General features: G+C 41.9%; 1 protein-coding gene across 12 annotated transcripts in view; it reads left to right on the top strand.

Annotated features, from left to right (window-relative positions):
* The window catches only part of LOC118244027 (SAM and SH3 domain-containing protein 1-like), a 562,909-nt gene that overhangs the window by 502,134 nt on the left and 34,851 nt on the right, over positions 1-25,924 (top strand). For 6 of the 12 annotated variants that reach the window (XM_035538691.2, XM_035538692.2, XM_035538695.2 and 3 more), the window contains 4 exons: positions 8,467-8,507; positions 10,014-10,100; positions 11,371-11,483; positions 12,736-12,837. In XM_035538691.2, coding sequence (XP_035394584.2) covers positions 8,467-8,507; positions 10,014-10,100; positions 11,371-11,483; positions 12,736-12,837 — 343 coding nt within the window. Of the gene's footprint in view, positions 1-8,466; positions 8,508-10,013; positions 10,101-11,370; positions 11,484-12,735; positions 12,838-21,713; positions 22,020-25,924 lie in introns of those variants that run through there. The other 6 variants (XM_035538690.2, XM_035538696.2, XM_035538700.2 and 3 more) reach the window with 3 other exon arrangements.

Genomic DNA, 25,924 nt, shown 5'->3' with positions numbered 1-25,924 from the left:
CACTGTGCACCACAGTGAAAACAGATTAGCCTTGATGCCCTGTGGTAGGAAAAAATCCCGTTTATGTGGACAGGCAGTGTATGTTCGGTCTTGCCTTGAGTCTTACTAACCATACTGCCCAGGTCATTATTATTACCATCTGTTCAAAGCCAGCATGAAATTAGTTGGTCCCCTCAGTCCAGCAAGTTGCCGAGCAAGTCTCTGTCTAGTGGGTGATTTGCTGTAACATAGAAGAACAGCCGTAGTGCCTGGAGGGAGGCAAACAGGGGTTAAACGAGCCTGGAGACAGCATGCTTGCTGTCAAGTGGTTGTCCCTCCGAAAGGCATTTGGGGCAATGCCACCTTCCTCTGTTGCTGGCAACACTGTTCCTGTTAATTGACAGGAACAAATAAAGACTGCACATATGGACCTGCTCTATACATTATAAATGCCCTACCAAAGATGCTTTTTGTTTGATTGATTCTGACAAGGAGAGAAAAATCTTCACTGTAGCAAAGGCCTGTGAGATTCATGTGAAGGAGTGTGGAGGGTAACGCCAAGGGTACTGATGTGGCCTGGAAAGCTATCAATAAAGAGCAGAAAAGAAAGTAATGTTTGTTCAAGCTTCAGCTCACAATTGCTTTGAGTTTTTGGCCATGCTAGAGTTACTTCTGTAAATGAAGCAGTTGGGCAGGCTTCCTAGTCATATAATATTCAGCAAATAATGCAAGGCATGGAATGAGGTGTTTATAGTTGTTTTTTTCTCTTAATAATTAATTTCATTTCCCTTTGCCCGTTCCAAAATTTCCTTCTTTTAAACTGCAGTCATAGCATCAGATGTGGTGCTGGTGTAACTTCACAGATTCTCAGTCTGCCTCCAGCAAAGTGGCAGCAGCATCTCTCTCTATCCATGACATTTCATTTTAAACAGAAGTCTCCCCAGAACTGCAAGTGCTCCTATTAGACACACTGACTTCTGATTTGCTAGAAGAATAATCACTGTAGCGAATAGGCAATAAGTGTGTTCTTAGTAGTTACTATTCCTTCTTTGTCCCCATAGCATGTTGATCTGGGGATGTGTTTGTATATACAATCCCTATTATTTCAAAGTGATGGCAACACCCCAAGGATGTTTACCCAGGCAGGGGACTGAGCAGGGTTTTCTCATAATTGTAAACAGAGCATTTAAAACAATGTAATCCAACTTTTAGCCTGTTCCCATTTTTGAGTATTCAGGCCTACATGACAAACTGATGAGCTCTGCATGTTTGCCAGGAAATCCAGGTTAAACCCAGTCCCCTGAACTCAGGCTTCTGCATCCTGACTCTCATCCTGTTTTCAGAAGAACTGGGGATGTTGCAGAGGGGAAGTTGTGTATTTTCCTTCTTGGGAAATAGATCTGCTTGCTCTCACTGCTCACTCCAGCAGCCTCTGGGCAAATTTCAAACGTGGTGCATCAGAGAACTGCCCGGAAAGTGAGAAGAGTGGGTGAGAGACCCAAGAGCACTACATACAGGCAGGATGAGGTACAGTCACACCTGTGTACTGATTCTTTTTTATTTGCAGCTACTAGAGAAAGGAAGGACACAAAATAATGCATGGGGTAATGCTTGTGGCATTTCACAGGCATCTTGCCACCTTTGCATGCCAGTGAATGTTATGAATTGCCAACTTCTGCATGAGTCACCAGCTCTTTCTAGATCTGTACCACTCAAGAACACTGCTGACCAAGTAAATGGTCATACTTCATATCAAGTGCCATGATTTGTCCAGCTATACTCCTCAGCCTGCAGCTCAGTACATTTTAAACGTTCTCTACCCAATGATCCTGAATACCAAAATCCCAGACTCTGCCAGAGCAGGGAGCTGAGCAGAAACAGCCTCACGAAGCAGAAGATGCTGGCAAGCAGCTCATGCGTATGGGGCAGCATTGCTCGGGGGCTTTGCATTCCAGCACAGGGGAGCTGTTGTGCCTCTGGCAGCTGCGTGCTCAGCTCCTGGCTTCAGCTGCTCTCCAGAGTGAGTATCTTTGTCGTGTGCTCCACGTGTGCAGGGTGCACGTCTTAAACCGAGCTTCTCCCACGTTGAGTGAGTGCATGCAGTTTGGCCGACTCCTTGGTTGCTTGTTGTGGATGTCAGAGGAGGAGTTGCAGGCTGCTCAGTAGTTGGGGTTTTCTCTGAGGCTGTTAGCAGCCAGCCAGTGAAGCCAGAACAGAAGTGGTTATCTGCATGTTGTCAGCCCTGTAGGAGAAACTATTGACTGAATCTGTTCTTAAGGATTTTCTGCAGTGGATGTGCTGTAGTAACGCTGGTCACATTCCTGCAGAATAAGCCTGAACTCCGCATCAGCCTAAGGCTGGGAGAATGCCTGCAGTTTGGTGTCCCCATGTTCAGCAGTGTTTTCTACTGAAAACAGCAGTCTTTAAAAACAGCTTTCATTTTACAGCAGAGTTCATGCAAGCCTAAATTCTGCCCCCTTTGGTACACTAATCTACTGGCCTTTGCCAGTAGTTTTTAACGCTAGATTTCCTAATCCTCTTCCCCTACCGCATCCAAACTACAGGTCAAGCTCTGAAAGCAGGAGGTTATTAAATCATCACTCCAGGTCATGGATGGGGGGGCTTAAATTCTGTCATATTTGATTCTGGCAACTTGACAGGGTGCCCAAATTAACTTTGGCAGATATTTGAAAGCTCTTCTGCAGAGAAACAGGAGTCCTCTGCCAGAGGACGTGAGGCAAGGAGAGGGCAGAAACTGAGGAGAACAAAGCAGAAAACAAACAAAACCCTAAAGTGAGGATGCCAAAGGCTGCACTTAATTACTGACGGAATAAATTGTTCCTTTTGGGTCGGTTAAAAATGGAAAGGAGCATTGGAAGGAAAAAAAGGAAGAAGTAAAAGCTTGCCATACTCGAGATGTCCTCATTTAAGACCCGTTTCTTTATACCCTGTGCTTGCAGGAATCAAAAAGAAGCAGTGAATGTGTACGGTCCCGTTGTCACTTGTTTGAGGCCCGATTTAGTCAAAGCCAAATTATTCATGCTGCTTTTAAACAGCCTCCTCGAGAGAAGTAGGGCAGGAAACTCCCACAATAACCCTCACAATGGGAGCGAGAGGCCAGCCAAGCGCCGCCTGGGACACGTGAGGAGGGGAACCAGTGCTCCTCCGAGCCGCTGGCAGGAGCTTTCCGTCCTGGCAGTTGGGTGCTGGGCAGCGTGAAGGCCGCCTTTCACGAGGAAGCCGAACTGCGAGCAGTGCACGCAGTGCGTCACCTCCGCTGCCTCATGCTTGGCCGTGGAGGAGCTTTCGTCTGACAACGATCTGCCCCTGCCTCAGCCCGCTAGGCCGCTCGGGTGATGTGTGACGCAGCCCCGCCGCCGGCCTCCATGTCGAGTGCCTGCGGGCAGCCCGGTGGCTCCGCCGTGGTCGTGGCGGGGGACACGCACACGCGCCCGCCTGCGGGCAGCCCAGTGTTTGTTTCCACCGAGAAAGTTTTGACCTGCGTAAAGAGCCATTGCTATGGAAACCTATTGAGAAGATAATTGAATGAAACGTCTTTGCTTTCCATCTCTTTCTCACACTGGTGCCAGCAAGGTCAGAATCTTGCAGGCCTGCTTTCTCTTCAGGTTCATGCAAATTTGATAAAAATACCAAAGGCCCATTTTCTTTGCTGTGCCAGCTCTGGTTAGATAAATTACCTTGTGTTCAGTCAGCAGCAGTTACAAGTCTGTCAGTTTTTGATACTAATTATGTGACTGGGCCATTTCTAATGCACACGGATAACCAAATGGCTTGGCGGCGGAAGCCAGCGTGGGCTTTTACATCAGTTTGTCTGCTGCTATGAATGTGAATAATATCTGTAGACTGAAAATCCCATGAAAAGCATTTTCCTCAATGGTCTATAAATAGTCATCGGGAAAAAGGAGAGGGCCAGTATCAGCTTATTGAAGATCATAGCAGTAGTGGTTTCATTAACAGATGGTGCTGTGCACCTGTGGATTTTATGTGCCATAAACGAGATGTAGCCGTGTGTTAAAGCACATCTGCATCGAACATACTTAGTGGTAGAACAGAAACCCATCAGCCTTCCTGTCATTCTCAGTCCCCGTGTTAGTTCTGCTTCAGGAATGATGAGCTTTCAAAAATGCTCGGGTGCATTCATAAAAGCAGCACATGGTGTCACTGGTTTCTTTTTCCCATTCTGTGGTGTACCAGCGCACCACATCTCGAGGCGCGTGTGAACGTGTGTCTTGAGAAATCAGCCGCTCCCTGTGCAAGACAAGCCATGGCGTTTCTCTCTCTGGGTCAGAACCAGCCCAGAGTTAACAAGGGAAGCTGAACACAGCCAAGTTAAAAGCCTCTTTGTGACCAGATTCAGTTGCAATGGGCTTGTGAAGCAAATTTGTGCATCAATTCTTCCTTGTATTCCAGTTTTTAGAGCCCACCTCCAGGATTTCAGAGATAATTTATAAAGGGAGAGGTTGCTTTGGTACATCGAGGTCATCCCAGCTGCAGCGCTTTTATGGACAGATGGATTCAAAGACCATTGTGCTTGCCTGGCTTTGCTCTTGTTCGTACAAAAGCGATGAACCCACAGTCTGCAAAAAGAACTAGAAGTGCCCTCCAGAGGCAGTCCTCATGTCCAGCTCATCCTCATCAGATGTCTGGTCTGGTCCACATCTTTCAGGCATCCTCTCAGAAGCAGTTTTTAAAGCTGCCCTCCCATTCTCTACCTACTGGTCTAAGTTTGTCCAAATAGTTAGGAAATGGTAACTCCCTGTTTCTTACCACCTTATGTCTGCTTGTTCCTGTGCCTTTTTTATTAATAGGCAGTAAATTAATTTCCTTTCAGCTTTCAATTTGGCAAGCTGAAGAGGCAAAACTTGTCTAGCCTTCTCTGTTAAGATGAAGTGTCCAGTTCCCTGATCCTTACAGCTTTTCTCTTTACCTCTTCTGGTTGGAATTCATTTTTCTTGAACATGAGTAACTTCAGTCATAGAGGCTATTCCCATATATATTCATTCTCCATACTGCCATTGGAATGTCCCATCCTTCTTTCTGCCTTTTAGGATTAAATTGTTACTGCGTGTTTTTTTTTTTCTTTTTCCTGTCATTTTCTTCAGCAGGTATCTCCAAGTACTCTGTCATCTGCAAACCTCCAGCATTTGAAATACTGTCTTTTGTGTCAGTCTTGTTTGTGTACTAGCACACTTTGGCACTGAATGTTAAACCATTTCTGTTAAGTCAGTCTTTTTGATCATCTAGTTCCTAGCTACCAGATTTTGTGTCACTGATCACCGAGTGTTCTGGTGTAATTTACTCAGCTCCACTGAAAGCCGTCATCTCTCTGAGGCAGGAATGAAGTAATATCTTGTTATTCCCCAAAGTAGTAGCTCGATTTTTAGATACTCTATAGTGCTGCTTTTTTTGTTGTTGTTTGTTTGTTATGGCAGCGTGGCTCTGAGAGGCCCTAAGTAAAGGCCTAGAAGATCGTTTGTAATTTGTGAGATTAATGGATTTAAGTTTTGATCCATTCTGAAGCTCACTCCCAGAGATTTGGGGCAGATACAAAAGTACTCCTTCCCTCTGGCCATAAATCTTTTGTCTTCCTTTCTGTCTGAACATATACCCCTATATTTCTCCTGCTATATGCTGTGACATAGTACATTTCATCTGAAAGCTTGCTAATGAAGTTGTACATCAGACCACAACAAAAATGAAGGCCTCCGTGGTGGAGTAATGGCATTTGGCTCCCTTTCAGGCACGCAGTGCTGAGACTTCTGCCAAGTGTCACTGCATCATTAACTTTCAGTACAAGTTATCAGTCTATGAATGGAAGAACACAAATCACTTTCAGCGCACGTTCACAGAGGAGCTGCAGATTTAACAGGGTAAGGGAGTGTAATTGGCAAATCAGACGTAAAGCAACTCGGAGGTACTATGCTAGGAAGTAAAGCACTTGATTGATTTCACTGAGCATTTTTAAGTGTCAGAGTTGTCTGACAGAGCTAAGAAGCAAATGCTTTGTCAGGCTCTGCGTGGTAGGCTTTGTTGGCATTTCCATCCTTTAAGACCAGCTGTTAGCATTTTCAAGGTCAGCCCAGACATGGAAGATTTCTTCTTCAGGGAATGCATGAAATGATAACTGGAATTTGCATCCTCTGATGAAACTCAGTATACTTATTAAATCAGATATAAAGGAGAAGGCAGTCTGCTTGCTGTGGATCCTACTCATCTCCTCACCCTCTCTGGCTCAGGAGCATCACAAGTATGCTCCTGTTGCTCTTCCCCTTCTTTGGAAACCAGCATGGAATGAGTTGGTGGCCTCAGGCTAATTCCCAGGGAACAGATGTCCACATCACAAACATTGCCACTACACCTGCTGCTTACTAGCATCATTGTTGGCAACTGTGGAAGAGAAGAAAAGAATTCAAATGGATTTGGAGGCTGAAGAGCGCAAGAGATAGCCTCTGCTTTGAGGCTGATTTCACTAGTGAGGCGAAGTTCTGATAATTAAGAGATTTCACTCTCCAAGGATGGTGATTTGGTTCATTTTGTGAATAGTGAATTAATTTAAGATAAAGTAACTGTTCACTTGATGGGTGAGGTCAGTGCTCAGGTACAAAATATTTACTGGTTTAGTTCTGTCACTTCCAACAGGAGGTGGCTTTCTTTTTACTTTGTTGTCTCTGTATAAAAGTCCACATACTTTTAATCTTTTTCCTTTATTTAAAAAATACTCACTGACATCTTTACTTTAAATGTCTGGATGTGGAAAGTCTGGTGTTTTTGGCACTGGATTTTCTGGTTATTTTACCCAGAAGGTATAGAAGGTTATTTTTCTTCTGCATTTCTTATTCTGACATCTTAAATACCAAGCGGTTGGTGGCATACACCTATATCATTAACTTTTTCTCTTCAAAGGTAAACTTTATCAGCAAGGAAAACACTAAATGTCTCCCTCCACCTGATGCACTCCAAATCTGAAGTTTAGCTACTTCAGTTGGTTTGCAGTCTGTGCTGGATTAACTTTTTAATCAGTCTGAGGTTGAAAGAGGTCAGATTTCAGAGCTTTGCTATGCCAAACCCTCTCTGCCTAGATGAATTTCTAAATCAAACTGAAACTTCATACTGTCTCATTTCCCCTCTAATGATGTCTTTGCAAATTGATGAGTGTGTTTTTCATGCTTACTAAACGTTGGCCAGTAATTGCTTACATCTTTTAAACTCTGAACTGGTTTAAACTAAAATTTGCCTTCAAGAGGTTTACTGAATTTATCAAAAACTCTTCATTGCCCTCTTCTGGGAGTCCAAGAAAACGCAAGGAACCCGTGTAAACACTGTAGACAGCAACTAGAATATGACATGTATGTCTTCCATGGCCTCGTTCACAGAATGATTTGGCTTGAATTCTTCTTGGTATGCTGGGATGTATGTGTTTCCATTTTGCATGGATACAGCACAGGCACGGCACAATAGGGCATTGTCATGTAACAGGGCAGAGCTCTCAGCCAAAAATACTGCAGTAATGCTTTGCACTTGGAGCCTCAAGCAAAGCCATTGAAGCTGGCAAGAGTAATTTCACTGGCTTGGCTCAGCCTGGTTAGAGATTCCTGTAGGAAAGCTTCAAAGAATTTCACAAGATTTGGTAATTTCTATTAGCTCCATTTACACAGAGAGAAAAAAAGGCAATGAAGGGGGGCTGGGGGTGGGAGGGTAATATTGTCTCATCAGAGGTCCCACAATGAACGTTGGCACTGAGTTGGAATCCATTATGGAAAACTGGTTCAATGAACATAAAGACCGAGAACAAAAGACTTATGTACTATATTAGTGGGTTGTTTGTAAAGTCCATGTTCGGTTAAAATAAGTCTCTCTAACTAGCTTTTTAGTAAGGGAGCATAAACTGGTGGGAAAGCACACAGAAAGGAAAAAGGAGGAAGCAGCTGTAGTCGCCGGTCATCCGTGGTCCCACTTCATAGGGTCTGGACAAGTTTTTTTCAGCTTGTCTTTGAATCTCTACTCCTGTCTTCCTCGTGGTGGCTTTCTGAAAGTTTAATGAATGCATATTTATAAAGCATTTCCAGATGAAAAACAAAAAGACCCACAACTGTTAAAACCTAAACAAATACAGCATCCCAGTGCTACAGTTTCTAAAGCAGCCAATGAAATGAAAGGGAGGGAAGTATGTGAAAAAGTCTTTTTCTGAGGGATTCCGAGACACTTTTGGCTTAACCATAGGCTTCTGTCAGTTATGTTTTTCTGTGCTGGTCAAAGGCGTTTTTCAGAGCTTGCAGAGGGAAACTCAGTTACTGTGGTCAGACCAGTGGGTTCAGGTTTTGTTTCCAACATGCTGCATTTGGAAGAAAGAGGAAGAGAAACGGCTCATGATGTATTGTTTGGAAACTATAATTTACTGTAATCAGACAGCTCCCATGAAATGCGAGAAGTCTGCATCAATAAGTCCATTTCTCTTTTGTGTTCTAGGCTCTCCATTCATAAATCAAGTTCGGAAGAAGGCTCTGTAGGTCAGTATATTTCATTTTATTTGATACTTCTATTGAATTCTTAAACAGGTTTTCAGTTTTGCTTGTGCTAGGATGTGAAGAGCTGAGTAAACAGAATGATAGCAGAAGTCAGCAGCATTTCTGTGCGTGGGGAGGGAGCTTTAAACGTGAGATGCCGGGGGTCTCGGTGATCTCAGAGGCAGCTCAGCCAGCATTGCCATGTGATAAATGCACAGCTTTTGACTTGTTATATTGAATTTCAAATTCCTTAATGTTTGATCACTGCTAGCCTATCCATTTGTATTCTGAAAGTTACCACCACCAGTGAATAACTGTGTTTGTGCATGTCGTGCCAGAGGCTCGTCTTTTGTTTCTGAAATATTTTGCATTCTTAAATATGTATTTGTTTTCTGTTGTCTTTCACTTTTTTTTTTAACTTACCATAATTAGTTCAAATTGGTATCCAAACTCATTAGTGAAATCGGTAAAATTCTGGATAGGGTGTTGGGTTTTTTTAGTGTTATTTTATTCACTGGAGAGTTGAAGAAAAATTAGAGCAGAGGGGTTGTTTCTTTTTAAAATTTTTTCTAGGATCATTTCCACACAGTGCAAAATTAAGCTGTTTTTCAAAGAGTCAATAAGCCCAACTCTGGGGCTTCTAAGGCAAGATCCAAAATACCATAGTCACGTGCTGAAACTCAGTGGCACAGAACAAACTGCATTCGCTTGAATTTTTGAAAAACAGAGGGATGAAGTAGATCCAAATCAGTAGCATTTCTGCCAGATCAGGCACAGTATGTTCTCTTGCAGATGGCATAAACTTGGTAGCATGTGTCCTGGTTAATTCAACAGAGCACAATTATATGCCTTTTTTTGATCCAGATCCTGTTACTTTTCTAGAATAAATAATTTACTTCTGGGTCATCAAGCAGTATGCAGATCTGATGTTAATGGACATGTAGTCCCAGCCTTGCACAATCAAGGCATACAGTGAGCAAGAGTCAGATGTAGCTGAAGGTCTCCTGAAATTTCTCATGCCAAGTAGCAGAACGTATGTGTGTATTTATACACACAACGTGTTTATTTTCTATATAGATATGCACACATATATTAGAGAATTCCTTATCTGACTTGTAGCTTTTGCTGCGTAATCATGGTTCAGCTAAAAAGAATAAAACAACGAAATACTTCAAAAACACTTCCAAACTTGACATTAACAGCTCAACAGATATCAAAACGAATGTAAAATATTTTCTGTTTATAGTTCAAAATATGTAAGTTATTGGCTTATCTCGGTCATCTATAGCATTGGCAATTATAAAAGAATGTGCATTTCTCTGAATTAGCTACATCAGCATAGTTCTAGTACAGACTAACTCAAGAAACAAAGAAAATTTGGGATTTTTTATTCTCATTTTTGTCTTAGAAAATATAACTTGATAGCTTCTATAGTGTTTACTAACTAATGTTTCCTTTTGAAATTCTTCTTCCCTTTCCCTTCTTTCCCCCTCCCTCATTTTCTCTTAGGGAAAGCAGACTGGAAAAAGAAAAATAAGTTTTTTTGGCAGAATTTCCGAAAGAACCAGAAAGGACTAATGAGGCAGACTTCCAAAGGTAAATGTTTTTAAAGGGCTTTTGAACCTATCCATATAAAATATAAGGATCCAACCTTACAAAAGAGTAAAACTCATTTGCAGCAGTGTCGTATTTACAGATCTGTGGATCTGGAAGTATCGCTGACTTGGTTCATTGTGTCAGGGCTCACAGAAGGACGAGTTGCATTCTGTGAGGCCACAACTCCAAGTTGCTAGGACGCCTTCAGTCCTTGTTGTCAGTGATGGCACATGCACAAAATGATGTGATTAACAGATACTTATAAATAACATATAAAAATGAATGATGCTTTTTCTTCTGATCCTGACTTGATGAGATAAATTTTTACCTGTTTTAATTAGAAAGGTGTTTCTCCTTTCTTTGGCATTTGGTTATGTAGACCTGTTTGCGTTAGGCTTTAATCCAGCCTCTCATTGCAGGAAAAGACACTACAAGAAGTAGTAGAAATGCATCTGGTGAATAGTGAAAATTTAAGGATTGATTCCACGTAAACTGTCAGGTCTACTTCTCTAATTCTTCAAAAAATGCAGCCGTGCATTGCTTTAAATATTTTGCTTCACAAAGAAAATTTCTTTTTTTCCCATGTGTATCTGTTAGATCCTTCTGTTGCAAACAGATGCCTCCCTGCATCACCGTGACTGTGTTCAGATGGATTGTGAAAAATTTTAGGAACCTGCTTATGAGGTTGAAAAGGGGCTCATTTATATTGTCAGTTAAGTGTGGGTCCTCGTTGGCTCTCAAGTTCTAACTCTCCGCGCTGACGTTCCAAGCTCATGTCAGAAGACGTCCTAGAGCTGGGAGGCCAAATACATCCAGCACTGTGTGCCAGCTCATAGCTCTACAGCAGAGAGCTAAGAGGGCCCAGCACACTGTTCCTGGAACGGCTTCCCATCCACTCAGCTGACCGAAGTATTCCTCAGGGCTGAGTTCAGGACTTTCCTGGCATTAGCACTTTCTCTTGATTCTCATCTTTAGGGTCAATAACTATATCAGTCACATTTTATTTCTTCTTCTCATATACTGTCTTGATTTCAGTGTCAGTACACTTGTTTTTTCTAGCCCTAATTTACTTCATATCATTGCTTAGTTACTTCCAAATCATTCAGTCCTGTCAAATCATACTGAGATTGGTCTGGGGAGGGTCTATTCTGGCCAGCCAGATCTATGCGGTGACCACATCTCAGAGTCCAGCTAAAATCCAATTCCAGTATATACCACCCTGTGTGTGACCTCTTTCACACGGTTGTTTTATCGGTGCGTTTCTCTGCAGGAGAGGACGTCGGGTATGTGGCCAGTGAGATCACGATGAGTGATGAGGAACGGATCCAGCTAATGATGATGGTCAAAGAGAAGATGATCACTATTGAGGAAGCACTTGCTAGGGTATGATAAGTACACACTTCAGTTTTCCTGGGAAACATGTTTTATGATGTAGGATATACCAATTTGAAGTTTTCAGTTGTTCACAAAACAGAGAAGAAAAGGGGAAAAACTGCCTGTTTGTTACTTTGCAGTAGGTAGTATAAATTAGATAGGAATTGCATTGTTCATGGGAACACATAGCTTAGCTTAGCCAAAAATAGATGCTTAATATATGGCAAATGAATTGAGTCCTAAAAATAAACATACTCAGCCATTTTTGGTATTTGACATTAAAATCAGAACAGATGTAATTTTTGACAGATTAGTGACTGACACAAGTGTTTCTTTACAAAATCTGAATTTTGATGAGCCACAGGAAAAACAACTGTTTGCTCAGAAGCCAAAAGGCCAATGATAAAGTTTGTATGCCACTCTTCATTTTGTTCCCTTGAGCAAAATAACATGATGGAGCACAGGATGTTCTGTATGGGTACCTGAGATTCAGAAAACATGAGCTCAATCATGACTATAGGCTATCATAGAATATAAGGTTACATTATTGTCTGAAGAAAATACTGCTTTACTGGGAATCATAACATGAAAAAAATGCAAAAATTTAAAATCACCAGGGGGGTAATATTGGGATCTCTGCTGTTAAAAAAAATGGTGGGAGAGAATTCTACCTGATCTTTAATATTCACTGTATATACACCAGTATTGTTTCCCTCTAGTGGTCTGAGCTATTAGCAGCAACTCTTTTTTTTTTTTTTTCTCTCTTTTTTTTAATCATCAGTTCTTGATGATCCTCTCAACAATTTGACTCTGGTAGGGTTGGTTGTAAATATTTAGACTTTTATTGGAAAGTGGAAAAAATGTTCTTTAGTTGTAAAATTATAAAAATCAGTTCCTAGTCCTCACTGCAGATCATTTTCTTTATCAAGGAAATTGGTAGAATATTGTGAGTCTGTCCAGTATAAACTGTGCCTCTGACGGGGATGGGTAATTTATATTTTGCCAATGATAATTCATCAAAATTCGGTATTTACAGATCACTTTCTTTAAAAAATAAATCTCATCATTAAAACTGCTGATTGCAAAATAAATGAGTTTATTTTAAACAAGTGAGAGAGACAATGCAAAAGGTCTTGATTCTCCCCATTCCACAGTGATACTGGGGAAAAAAGAATGAAAAGACATTAACTCTTGCTATTTTAAAGAAGACTGATAGCTCCTTCTCACTGGAAAATGTGTTCTCTGTCTTTTCAAATTGCAGCTGAAGGAGTATGAAGCCCAGCACAGGCAATCAAGTACTGTAGATACTACAGACTGGCCTGATGGTTCTTACTCAACATTTGATGGGTCTTCCAATTGTAATGTAAGTACCTGTCCTTTTGATATAGCTTCCCAGTATCATTTAATATTTAAAGTCTTTCATTGCGGTGCAGCGGTATCCTGATTTACTTGGTGATTTATAATAGCAAATCTATCATTTGACCTTATGATGATATGTTCTGTCTACAGCAAATCTTTAATAGAGATTTTAAATCTTTGGGTTCTGTTATTGTATTACATAGTTTTTGTTTTTTAATGCACAGAAAGAGGTGTGTTATTTTTTTGTTTTGTTTTATATATATATATACATATATTTAGAATTGTTTCACGTTACTTCTCAGTTACTGTGAATCATCAGAGTTTCTCAGGTCTTCCCAGCTGTTGATGCATCCTAGCTGAGGGTCTGGCTAAGTCCTAGCTGCCTGCTGCTTTCAAACAGTTTTAACTCTGTATTTTCTAACTCTCAGCGCAGAGTTTGCAGCTTTTGTGAGACCCATAAGTAGTAAGGCAGCTTTCTTCCCTTATTTTTACTTCTGAGTTTTGTAGCTTCTCTTGTTTTCATGGGCATCAGTCTTTGTGTCATGCCATACTGAATTAATTAATTTTTCGTTCCAAATATCTTCGTTTCCACAGAGTAGTTTATTCCACTTCATTTCTCTAATTGAAATTTCACTGATAAATCTTACAGAAGAACACATTTGGCTGTCAAATCCAAGCTCTTAGTAACCCATATAATTGAATCATAGACTTCTGAGCCCATTGATTGATTTATTTATTTTACTGTCAATGGAATTTCCTGCTAACTGCAGCAGACGGTTAGCTTTTCCTCCCTAAATGAAAAGAGGAATGCTATGTCATTTTATGAGATGTTTAAAATATTTTGTGGTGGAGAAGGATTTTCTTGTTTGTATTCAAAAAAAAATGCCCATGTTCGGTTAGGTGGGAACAGGGAGGAACAGATGTTGCCTTCTACTTTGTTCAGCTATATGCGAAATGTGCAAAGAATATAGAAGGAAGAATCCTTGCTCTTCTGCATTGGTTCTTTAGCCAAGTGAAAGTGTGTTGATCTTTTCCTCATTAGTATTTATAGCCTGGACAGTCCCCCCTTAAGGCTTTTGACTAAAATACTTAAAGCAGAAAAGCCACAGAACTCTCATTTACTTTAGTAAAATCTCAGAGGTCTACTGAGTTTTACTCTTAAATATTCTGATAATGGTTTATGCTTGTGTTGAAGTTACCAAAAGCTGTATATACCTCTGAGGACTAAATATGACTCAGTATTTGCTCCCAAATGGAATGACTTGGCACCTCTTCTCTAAAATTATTTTCATAAGCTGTCTTTACTCTTCCAGCCAAGAGCTTTCTTGCATCTCTCTGTTGTTCTGGTGGGATTTGAACCATCTTCCTGCTAACATCAATGAGGGAATCTGTATTCTATTGTTCTAAATACCTCCCCAGATTTTTGCCCTTGTTGCTATTTTTTATCCTCGTTGCATTTAACAGAAGCTGTGAAACTGCATGTCTTCAAGTGAAGAGCAGATCATGTGCAGAAACAAAAGTTCATGTTAGAACAAATGTCAGCTTGGCTTCTTTCTGGACCAAAAAGCAACTAGGGTTAACTGGGGTGAAAGACTGAGCTGTAACTGACATGCAAGAGGGAGGAAAACAAGTAGTGTAAAGTGTCAGATATGTCTAGAGATAGTGCATGTGTTCACCCAGACTGTTTTGCCAAAGGACATCTCTATTAATCTAAAATGACCAGCTTGTGAGAGGCACAGAGATGATTCTGTGTTCAAGCCCTTCCTTTGCTAAATCGGTTGACTTTCAGTGCCATTTGTGTGATTTGTATTCTGCAGACTTGGAAACTCAGAACTACCACACTCATTTTATAGAGTCCAAGGAGCAAAGATGTTTTTCCATATATTAGAAACATTCTGTTAGGTAGCCCACTGCCTTCTAGCCCCAGAAAGTAATTTAAAATATGAGTCACTGAAATTGAAGTTTCTGGTTTGAATTAAAACTCCTTGGGCAATGACTCTTCTGATTCTGTTGGCATTTTTTCTGATTTCTGTTTTTTTCAGTCTCGTGGCCAAATTGTTACTAGGCAATTTCTAATGGAACACTGTGATCATACTTGATCATTTTGTGAACATTTCGTACACACAAATGATAAAAGTGAATTGTAGGATACTTGCAGGTTGAGGAAATTCAGGAAAATCGTAGTTTTAATTCACTTGCTATACATTTGTTTAATAACTTTGGGGATTTAAGAGAGATCAAAACACTAGTATAGTTTTTTTTATTTTTTTTCCATTTCTTGTTTTATTTTCCCAGGCAAAGAGACCTGCTGGTAGTTAGGAGGACTTGGGAGGATGGGTCATTATGTTTTTACAGAAAATCTTGGTCTAGTTTTGCCTGATAACAACATTTCAGGACCAAAAAAAAAAAAAAAAAGGTAGAAACTAAGCATTCAGAGAATCTAAAAATGTAGGCAGAACATGTGGAGATCTGTAAGTGCTTCATACTTTCAAGTCAGGTCTGCCTAAAACATAAGAACAGCCACCAATGAGATAACCTCTAAAGGGCAAATACCATTAGCTGTTGGTTTTCTTTTGTTAAAAAAATAAATAGGAAACTCACACTTTTTTTTTTTTAGCTTGTGTAACTGTCATGTGTTTATGACTAACATCCTTGGTGTTGCTACTAAACACATTTCAAAGATTTAAAGATTCTTTTTCCCAGCTCCTCTTCTTTTAAATTACTGTGCCAGGGAATGGAAACTTGCATTTCGTACCCTTTTAAAATTAAGTCCAAGAGATAAACAACAAAGGGTTGAAGGGTCATCTCCTCAGTATCCGAAGGGAGGCAGCCTGATGTAATTTCTGTGTTGTTACTTGTATGTCCTGTTTGCTTGCTGTTAAGAAACAAACAAAAAAAAAAAAAAAAAACAAAAGCCTTGCCAAGCCAGTAGGTGACTTGGTTCTCTGCCACTTTAGAGCAGTTGGTGGGTTTAAACCTCACCGTGAACCTTTGTTTCACAACAAAGTCATGTGTATTATTTATTTCATAATGTGGAAATGCAGTTGAAATTGTTTTTCTTCTTAGTGAGATGTATAAAGCCTGAAATACCTCATCATTTTTTACAAATTGATTTGTGAATATTGATTTTTCATCTCTGTTGAAATGAAGGCTGCTCACAGTAGCTCTAGACAAGCTTTCATTGCCTTTTGCCAAGTGTTGGGTTGTAAAACAGGTGCAGATTACAAATGAATCCCTTTCTGGGTTTTAGATAAGGACCTATTTGTCCTCAGGATTCAGAAAGTCCAGGGAAAGAGGATTTCAAAATTACCACATTCTTTCCCATTACTGAGGTGCCTTTTATGCTTCTTAAAGACAGGAGCTCATTTGATAACTTTAGGGGGTTGAAATTCTCTGTCCATCTTAAAAAGAAGCCTGGAAGGGCTGCTCCATCCCCAGAGCTCTGTTTGAAGGACCAGTATTAGGAGAAACCCATATAAATCCTGTTCTGTGCCCTCTGCTGAAAGACTGCTAATTGGTACCGGTTGTCATATTTGATGCAGGAGTGGGGGAAAGGAGAGAAAAAGGAGGGAGATTGTGACAGAAGTGTGTGTATCATGCGCACACTGTCACAGAAACAAACCACTAATTAACTTCACCGACAGCTTCTGTAGATGCAAGTTCAATGAAGTTGTAATTATCCCTGGACTGAGCTGTTTTGTTGGGCTTGTGCGCTGCAGTTTTGATCATCACATAATGGTCGGCCACGCGGAGCTCATTAGCGCAGGCACCCAGGTAGCGACACATGCCTTCATTTGAGGAGAGCTGCCCCGAGCCCCCCTCCCCACTACGTACCACCTTATCAGCCTCGTTAGAGAGTCCTTACAATTTATGAGCCTGGAGAACAAAAAACACATCTCCCTCTGACAGAATGGCTGGGTGAGGAGAGAGCAGCAGTGCTACTACTACACCTGCCTTCTGGAAGCTTCTTCGGCCGGGTCTGCCAGCACAGCACCTTTACTGGTAGGAAACTTGCCCTCCGCTTGTTTTCGCTGAAGCAGTTCTGCAAAACTGGAGGTGAGCGGCGCAGATCTTCATCTACCGTGAGGCCATAGCTCTGGAAAGCTTCCAGTCCCGTTTTTGCTCTTTTCCATCTGCTATTGATCTGTCTCATAGCAGAAGGCAGCAAATTGAGTCCACACAGAGATAGGCCTAGTTAGGCCGAAATATCCTTTTGTTGTTCCTGGGTTTTGTATTATTTCCTGAGGACTTCTTCATTTGTCCAGCCATTAAATGGGGCTAAAAGCTGAATAAGCATTCGGTATTGGTTCTGTATCTACTACCATTGTGAAAAGCAAAATAATGGGCGAGAAAGGTGTTTGGGTCCTATTCATTTGAGTCGGCGACATGCTGTAGCTGTTGAATCAGAATTGTATTACCCATGCACCTGCTCCCTTTTTGGCATAAAGCTAACTCCGATAAAAGACCAAGTCTGATAGTTATCTCTGACTCACAACAGTTATTACTATGTTGTTTTTGTTAAGTGCAAGACTAAGAAGAAAAGAAATAATTACAATATAACTTCCATAGCACCAATTGCCTCCGAGTAAATCTACGTGTAGCTACAGCAAATCCGTATTATTCAGGGTTATACGTATTTCAGTGATTCAGATTGCTGAAGCTTTCTAAATACATCAGTTTTAAAATTGATTTTTGTTCTTATTACTGATGGATTTTTGAAGTGGTTAACCATTTGTTAATGTTGTCATTGGTAATCACATAGGGCTGTATGTTACAGGAAAAAAAGCCCTTCTTTTTAACTTGTTAGAGCTAAGGTAGAAGTCAGTGAATATTCAGAACTGGTGTTAGATGTGAATGGAGACTAGGGTAGGATTAGATTTTGTAATTTAAATAGTAGTGTTTAAACTGAAACAACATGTTTACTTTGAGCATTTTGAAAGCTGTGCACTTTCAGGCCTGGATTTGCTGTTACCAGAGGATCCACCAGTTTTTGTAACTTATTTTTTTTTCCTTGAAAGGCTTAGGAGTGGCACAGGATGTTCCCAAGTTTCAGTTCTTGGAGATCTTGTTGCTGCCTCCAGGCCCTGTGTGCTCTTTGAAGTAGCAGAGGGGAGCTGATACTCAGTATGGCTGTGAATGAATGCAGAGCATTCAGCTTTGCTCTGAAGAGTCTAGTGACCCAATTTGTGTGAAGATCTCCTGAAAGGCACTAATGCCCCTCATTGTGTTGGATAGTATATTTATTATTCGTTTCCAAGTTTCTGTAATATTCTCAGCACTTATTAATAGTAACGATGAAGAAAGAGCCAATAATAAGACAGCATCAAAATGCAGAATTCCCAGGCTGTATGTACGTCTAGCATGGGGATCTGTCTGGGGTGGCACTGTCTGTCCTCGTTCTCCAGTGATCTCAGTCAGTGGAGGTGTCCAGCACCTCGCACTGGAATCTAGTAGCAGAAGAATAACTGCATTTTTGTTACGAACTTCCCCCTCATCTCTGTCCATGCTTAACAGCAGGGTTTCCCATGCGTGTAGTAACACAAGAGCATTTGTGAGAGAAACACAAATTGCCATTACAGTTTTCAGGGCACTACACAAAGTTTGAAGTTAGATCAGTGCTATACAGAGTGGGAAGTCACAGATGTGTTTGTATGTTGCTTTGAAGAACACTGTAAGGTGTTGGCTGGGTTGTTTTGGTTTTCTTTTAACCTATTTGGTCTGATTTTTTCCAGAATGTTTTAGAATTTGGAGAATAAATAAATTTATTTAGGATTAAAACTATATCGCTTCAATAAGTACTACTTACCATGGAAGACCTGCCCAAGTTGTCCTCATGTACAGTTTAGCTACGTGTGTGTCTGTTTAGCTGGTGGGACCAAATATTGCCACCACAAGGTTGTACACAGAAATTGACAATGGTATAGGCCAAGTACACCTCCTGTTCACTGCCAGTAGGAGTTGCTCCTGTGTATGTGAAGACTGGATGTAATTAGTCTGTAGGAAGGTCTCTTCGAAAAATCTTCCTGCTATCATGACAGAGAAGAGAGAGCTTGCAGTAACGCACAGGTGGTGACTGTGATTAACCACTTCTGTTTTGACTGCATTCAAACAAGCCCCATTGACTAACTTCACCACAAAATGTTTGGCCACATATTTCAGGAGGGTGGAAGGTGGGAAGGCAAATTAGTTGAACATTCATTCTAACACCTTATTTTGTCTTGTATACCTTTCGGCCTTTGGGCAGCTGCCTAATTTCTCTGCATATTACCTAGAGGATGTGAGACTGTGGGTTACAGCTTTTTCCTGTGACCATTCTCACTGCATGCATCAGCCAGCAGGAGATGCTGTAATCCATAATGTGGTTTCCCTGCCCCCATCTTTTCAGAGACCGAGCCTATTAAATTGGAACAAAGCCCTGCTCAGTTCAAGAACTAAGAATCTCAAAAGCCATGTGTTTCACTGCCCTATTTGGCAGACCCAGGCTGAATAATCTTTACTTGTGGTACAATAGAAGATTTTAATTGTGCTCCTGTCGTTTACCACTTGCCCCTTTCCCCCCGCACTGCTGGTGTTTACTTCTTGCACATAGGACAGTAGCATTAATAGTTTGATTGTTCAAAAATACGATAAGAATATAATTTAACTTACCACACCCTTTGCTAAAGGGCTGTCATTGTTTTCTTGTTGTTGTTGTTTTCCCTAAACAATCTCTGATATGAATTTCACTGTATTTCATGTATTGCCTTTCCACCACTGGTTTTCTGAAATGCTCGGAGGTTGGTTTCCAGGACCAGTACTCCATTCATCAGTAACAGTCTACACCAAAGAGAAGGGATTCTCCTCATGCCCTCTCAGCCTTGCCAAAACACGCGATGAAGTAGAGACTGTCTCTCCCGTGTGTAGAAAAGTCTGCAGGAGAATTGGAAAGGAATGCTGTATGGTAACAGATACAAAGTAATATAACGCAGAGCTTCATTCTGCCACATATACCTATGACGGGTGGTACGTGAGCGCAGTCGTAATGTCGTTAAAATTAATTATTCTAATCAGCAAGAGAAATTGTTCACCGTGAAGAAATGTATCTGGCTTGCAGATGCAGACGTCAGCAATGTGCTTCTCAAAATTATTTAACTAAAACCTGGAAACAGTTAACATCTAGGAATTTGCCTAAGCAGCTATTCTAGTATCAAGACAGACCTCCAGGGGGAATTAAATTATTGTGCTCTCGTTACTTATGACAAATATTTCCCACTAATTTCAGCAAGCAGTGTCGTCACCAGCTAATGTGTAATACGTCTTTCACCAAAGTAGCCGTTAGACTCTCCTTTGATTTCCTTGTAAGTAACCACAGGCCAAACCCAGACATGGGACTGCTTTTTTCTTCAGTTTACCTGGGGGGCTGACACTACTGCTACATGTTTTAGACTCGCACAGTCTTTGCAATTCATGCTCTTGCAGTTAATTTTGTGGAGTGGCAAAAAACTTTATGACCACGTGCAATTTTCTCTAAAATTTTGGAGGCCCTTTTTTGTAACCTCAGAATATGATAAAAATTATCACATCTGAATTTCACACACTTTTCTATAAACAGCCTCTCTAAGGATTAGAGGTTTGTGAAAATTTCTTAGTGAAACCCAAAACCTTCAAAACTCAAGTTGCAAGCCCAAAACTTAGATCAGTTTCACTCCCGGCCATGAACTTTAAGGGAATCTGGGATACGTTTCAAGGAAGTCGCTGTCATGTTTCACTTGATGTGGGCTGGTATGTTATTGAAATTGGAGAACACCAGCTGGTTTTATCCGAAGCTTAGAATTTTCCATGGGGTTTTACATCAGAGTTTTGGGGCTGAAGTAATTCAAGGGTAAAATCCCAGCTACAACGTGCCAGTAAATCTAGTTTACATGACTGTTAGGGAATAGAAAAGCTGTAAAATTGGTAATACAAAGATGGAGAAAATTGAAGAAAGATATATGGCCAGGTGGCTATTTAAAATCAGCCAGTCATCAAAGGAAGTAGATACTTAGTCCTGCTATGATTTCACCGTGTGACTGATCTGGAGTGAACCCAGATTAACTGTCCATTAAAGGTATTGTTCTGAGTAAGGGGAAATTGTGTATTCTTGGCTTAAAGAGGGTGCTGTTGTATTCCTTCACTACTGCTTCCCACCACTGGATAGCACTGCTCCTAATTAGCAGAGGTTTTGCTCCATTTTCTTGTGCTTTGGAAAGAATTGCCCAAATTCTGGATTTGTCTCAAGGTCCAGGATTAGGTACGGTTGACTGTAATTTACTTGAGCATCTCAGAGCCTGTTTCTAAGGAAGGGAGGTTTGAGCCCAGCCTAGGAGGAGAAGTTGGAAGTCACCCTACAGTGTTTCATAAAGCCACAATGTGGCCGATTCTAGACCAGGCTGAGATTGCTGAATTAAACATCATTGCCAGTTGTTAGTGATGTTCTTTTTTTTTATAGCACTGCAAACCAAGAAAAAAAAAAAGTAAGTTTGCTAATTTAAAGAACATTAAAGTAGGTTTATTTTTGTGTCAAATTAGCCCTTTATAAAGGGAAATTATCAGGGGGGCTTTTGTCAAAAGAATTTAAAAGTGAAAATAAAAAGAGCCTGGTAAAGGGCTTAAGTTATATTTCCTATAGACACAGCCTCTGCTCTAGCGGTTGCGTTTGAGGGTCAGTCTTCGTCCTGGCTTTGCACAGATTCTCTGTATTTTTTTCTTTAACTGAAATTCCATAGACAGTAATTAAGGAACTGGAGGCCAGCAAGAGGTCAGCAAGCCTTCGTCAGTGAAAACAGGGATTGTTTGCCATGTACAACACTCCCTTTTTTCCTTGTGGTGAATAGAAGATTTGCTTAGAGCTGATGACTTATGCCTTTCTTGCAAGTTATGCAGCTAGCGAGTAACTGGGGGAATCAATCAGTGAGCAGAAAACAGCTAATTGAGTCCAGCATCACGCTTTTTTTCTTCTTTACATATTCAGCGCTGAAATCAGAGCCAGTTTGGTGTCTGATAATGTAACTCCAGAGAAGAGGCATTTTGTGCGCGGGATTCTGAGCGAATGCAATACTTCAGAAGAAGGGTCTAATCCTAAATTTCAGGGTAACGAAGCTGACAGCAGCTGAGCACTCGGGGGGAATTACTCGAAACTGAGCTTTAGGCCTATAAATGCCGAAGCTGGTAAGTCGCTGAGCATGTAGCGTGATGTGGAGAGGATGTGCCTCCTGTTTCAGAGAGGGAGAAAGAGAAAAGGCTTTTGTGGTTATTCTTAGGCACAGCACAGCATGTATAGCTTTTCTTAGTTTTTCTCTTCCTTTCCTTGGGCTTTTAAGTTCTTTTCTGTTCTATTTTCCTGTCTCTGACTTTGTCCAGGCATCTTTAATACAAAAAAAAAGTTAGAACGGTTGTTTTTTTTGGCGGATGCAAAGCCTGTTTGAGAGAGAGAGAGAGAGAAGAAAGGACACGTGTAGCCACGTCTCCTAAAAGGAGCAGCAAAATGTCTTTGCATTTGCAGTGAGCTTGTAGTTCTGAAGTGAGCTGGCAAGGGGTAGATGATGTGATATGCCACAGGTCTGCATGTGTATTTGTGCCCCACTTTGCTAGGTAAGAATTGTCTGATAGCCAGAAATAATTGCAGTTTAGGCGTAAGCAGATATTAAGAGATTCTCCAGTTCCTTAGATGGGAGATTTCCTAGACATTTCAGTTTGGGGCTGTACGATTGCTGGGCATGAAGTGGGTTGTAAAAGTTTAACATCCCTCTAAATGGCTTCATACGGCTCACGTAAAAGTTATGTATGTTTTTGTTTATGGAGCTGAAACAGATTAATCACTTGTGATACCTTTAACTGCCTGTTGTCCTGATGCTTCTTACACATTTTTATTAGGACCTGGCCAGCGGGTCTTGCGTATCTTGTGTTTTTTAAGCGCTGCTGCTATAACCCTGTAGTGTTTCCAAACATAGTCGTGCCGAAAGCAAGCTACTTACTTCTGGTTTACATTTGGCCTATTAATTCCAAGTACCATAATAAACGATAGCTGTGTGCGTGCGCGTGTGTGTGTGTGTAAAGCACTAATTCAGAGGGCGAGGTTAGGATTGTGGGCTCTTGTTCTTTCTGTGGCGTGTGAAAGGGGCTCGATGTTTTACAGCTAGAGAGCCACGCGTGCTGCTTGCCTCCAGAGCAGGCAGCAGTGAAGAGCCTGTGTGAGAAAAGCGGCAGAGAAAGCGAGGAGGATGCCGGGAGCAGAATACTGCAGCGCACGTGTTAATTTCTTGCTTGTTCCTGGATGCGCGGCTTTTCGTTTGGTTTATGTATGAGGCGACGCAGAGCGTGGCCTTTGGGATGCACACGTAGGGGAGGTGTCCAAGCAGACGGGGTGGTAGGGACAGCAGAGGGAATCGGTCTCTTTCAGATTCGAGAACGTCTTTGCAGGCTACGGCCACGCTCGCTAGCGGCCGAGAGCTGTGTGGCGGGGCTGGGCCTTGGCCTCTCCGCCGTTTCGCAGCCATGCGGTACGTGGTGGCTGCTGTCCTCCGTGTGCAGCCCTGGGTACTTACAGATGCTGTTAATTTAGTCCCCGTTTCCCTGTGGCCCCGCACGCGCTCGTGCAGCAGAGCTCTCCAAGCTGGCGGCCTCGCGCGCCGTGAGAGCAGTGCAGATGTGTCGGGGCCGCACTTGCTCCAAGGCGAGCGGGAAGGCGGCTCCGCCCGGCCGGCCCCGCCAAGGGGCCCTGCCGGCCGCGCTGGCTCCCCGGCAGCGCTATCTCTTTAAAGCGAGCGCGATTTTTGTGCGTTGGCTTGGCCAATTTGTTATGGTTTAGGACTGTGGAGCCAGCTGTCTGCAATCTGATGTAATGTTGCCGTGGAAACCAGAAATGAAACACTTAAGCATTCACCACAGAATTACTACATACAGCATTAGCCAAAATAATTAAAAGTTGAGCCATATGGGCCTTTGGATGGAAAAATTTGGAGCGGAGGAGATGGAAGTTCAGTTGTTCCTATTTACAGTACTGCAAATCCATTTGTTTTCCCCTTGGAGCACGCGGAGAGGCCTGCGTCCACGGCCGTGGGGCGGCGGAGGGGCCCGGCTGTTCCACCAGCCCCGCGCGCCTGGCCTGGCCCCTGCCTGGCCATTGGCAGGTACGTTGTCCCCTTCTCAATGTGTTTCTGCCCTTCTGTAGTGCCACAGAGTGCGGAAACACATGAAAGGACGGAGGAAGAGAGAGGGGGCATGAGGGCCGGCAGCGCTGCAGCCCCCTGCTAGGACATTGCTGCCCCAGAGACCTTGAGCCCGGCTCGCCACGGGTCAGTGGGATCAGGCTGATTTTCCCATCCGAAGTCAGGAGCCGCAACCAAAAAAGGCCATTCTGTCATCTTGAAACCCGGAGAGGAAAAATGGGCCGTATGAGTCAAAACGTCAAAGTTTGATAATTTCCAAATATGTCATTTAGGCCTGGATGCTTTACATTTCTGTTTTCTGTTTAATATTAGCTGCAAAAGAAAACACTGCTTGAACTGGAAAATTAAGCTCTGTTTTCCATGTGCCAAAATGGAGTCTTTTGATAATTTCAAGGTGTTTGGTTTTTTTTTGTTGTTGTTGTTGTTTTTTAAATCATTTGGAAATCAGGAAATGAAACGAAAGTGATCCTCTTTCAAAACAGTTTCATTTTCAAGCAATCAGTAATATCTGACAAAAAAGTTTCCTGACCAGCACCACTGGTGTAGTCACAGATGTTTTTAGGCCTTTCTGTGTAACCTTATTAGCCATCCTTTTCCTTTACAAAAGATTTTCCATGCCACTTGTGACCCAATATGGTAGGAAATAGACTGTTGGAGAGAAGCTCTGACTTAGTTTTTAGTCAGGCTATTATCCGGCGGTTCCTGTTGTTAAATACAGGCTGTTCTCGGCTCTCCCAGCCGAGCATCAGGGCTAGGAAGTGTCTGTCACTGCACATAAAGGACCCTGGCTGCTGGAACAAAGGATACCAAGAGTCCTGAAATGGCAGGAAATACCAGCTAGCCTTTTATTAGGATGGTACTTTATGTATTTTGAAGTGTGGTAGGGATCCACCGTACCACCCACTCGGGTTCGATGTCAGTACCTTGTATGGAGGCTATTTCGGCACTTGCTTTCGCTGCGGTAGTAGTGAATGCAAATGTCAGACATTGTAAAAGCTTTTGTTATTGCTGCTGAATCTTTGTGGAGGACACTGAGGGGACAGGTCTTTCTTGGACACCGGTAGTGCAGAAGTCAGGCCAGTTGATTCTCAACGCAACTTTCGTATTCGTCAGTGACATCCTGGGAGGGAGGACCGGGTGTGAGCTATTCTCCAAATCCTACAGAGCTCACGGTTCTATAAACAGGAGCCTTGCATACCAAGAATGGATGCAAAGTAATGAAGGAAAGCAATTGCTTAGAGTAATTGCATTTAAAATAAATGTATCTGGAGTGCAGAGCATGCATGATGGTTGCTAGCCAAGATGTGCTTAGTGGCCTAAGAAGTCTTGACTGAACTTCCTGATTAAAGTCAATAATCCATTCTTCATCTTATCTAAATATGTCTGAGGTATATCTTGTTGTTTGACATGTCACTAAGTTGTCCCAGCCGGAATCTGTGAATTAATGCTCTTCTTGCTGCTTAATTTATCTTGATATAAACAAGTCTGTTACCCCTCTCTACTGCCTTATTTCTCCTGAAGGAAGATTATTAATTACCTCTCCAGTCTGTACCCGTAATGAATGCATTCCTGCGGCTCTTGGATGGCAGCACGGTAATTCCTTCTGCCATATGTGGTCCATTCGGTATTCCTTCTTGTTTCTTAATATCAGGAAGTTTGTGGGGTATTGGTAATTGGCAGTGCCCTTGCAGAAAGTGGCTGGCGTTTGCTCTGGCATGGTTCTGCTGGCTCTGTGAAATGTGTTCCTACAAGGTAGACTTTCAAAGCTGCGCTGATTCCTTCAGGCGCTATGTGTGCCTTTGAAAATGTACTCGTGCATATACAGCTGCTAATTGGTGTCCTGTCCCGTGGCATCTACTGCTGCTACCACATCCTGATATTTAAGTACCTTTGAAAAGCAGAAAG

This window comes from Cygnus atratus, chromosome 3 (assembly GCF_013377495.2).
Source record: "Cygnus atratus isolate AKBS03 ecotype Queensland, Australia chromosome 3, CAtr_DNAZoo_HiC_assembly, whole genome shotgun sequence".
NCBI classification, from domain to species: domain Eukaryota; kingdom Metazoa; phylum Chordata; class Aves; order Anseriformes; family Anatidae; genus Cygnus; species Cygnus atratus.
This window is presented reverse-complemented; position numbering and strand designations above follow the sequence as displayed.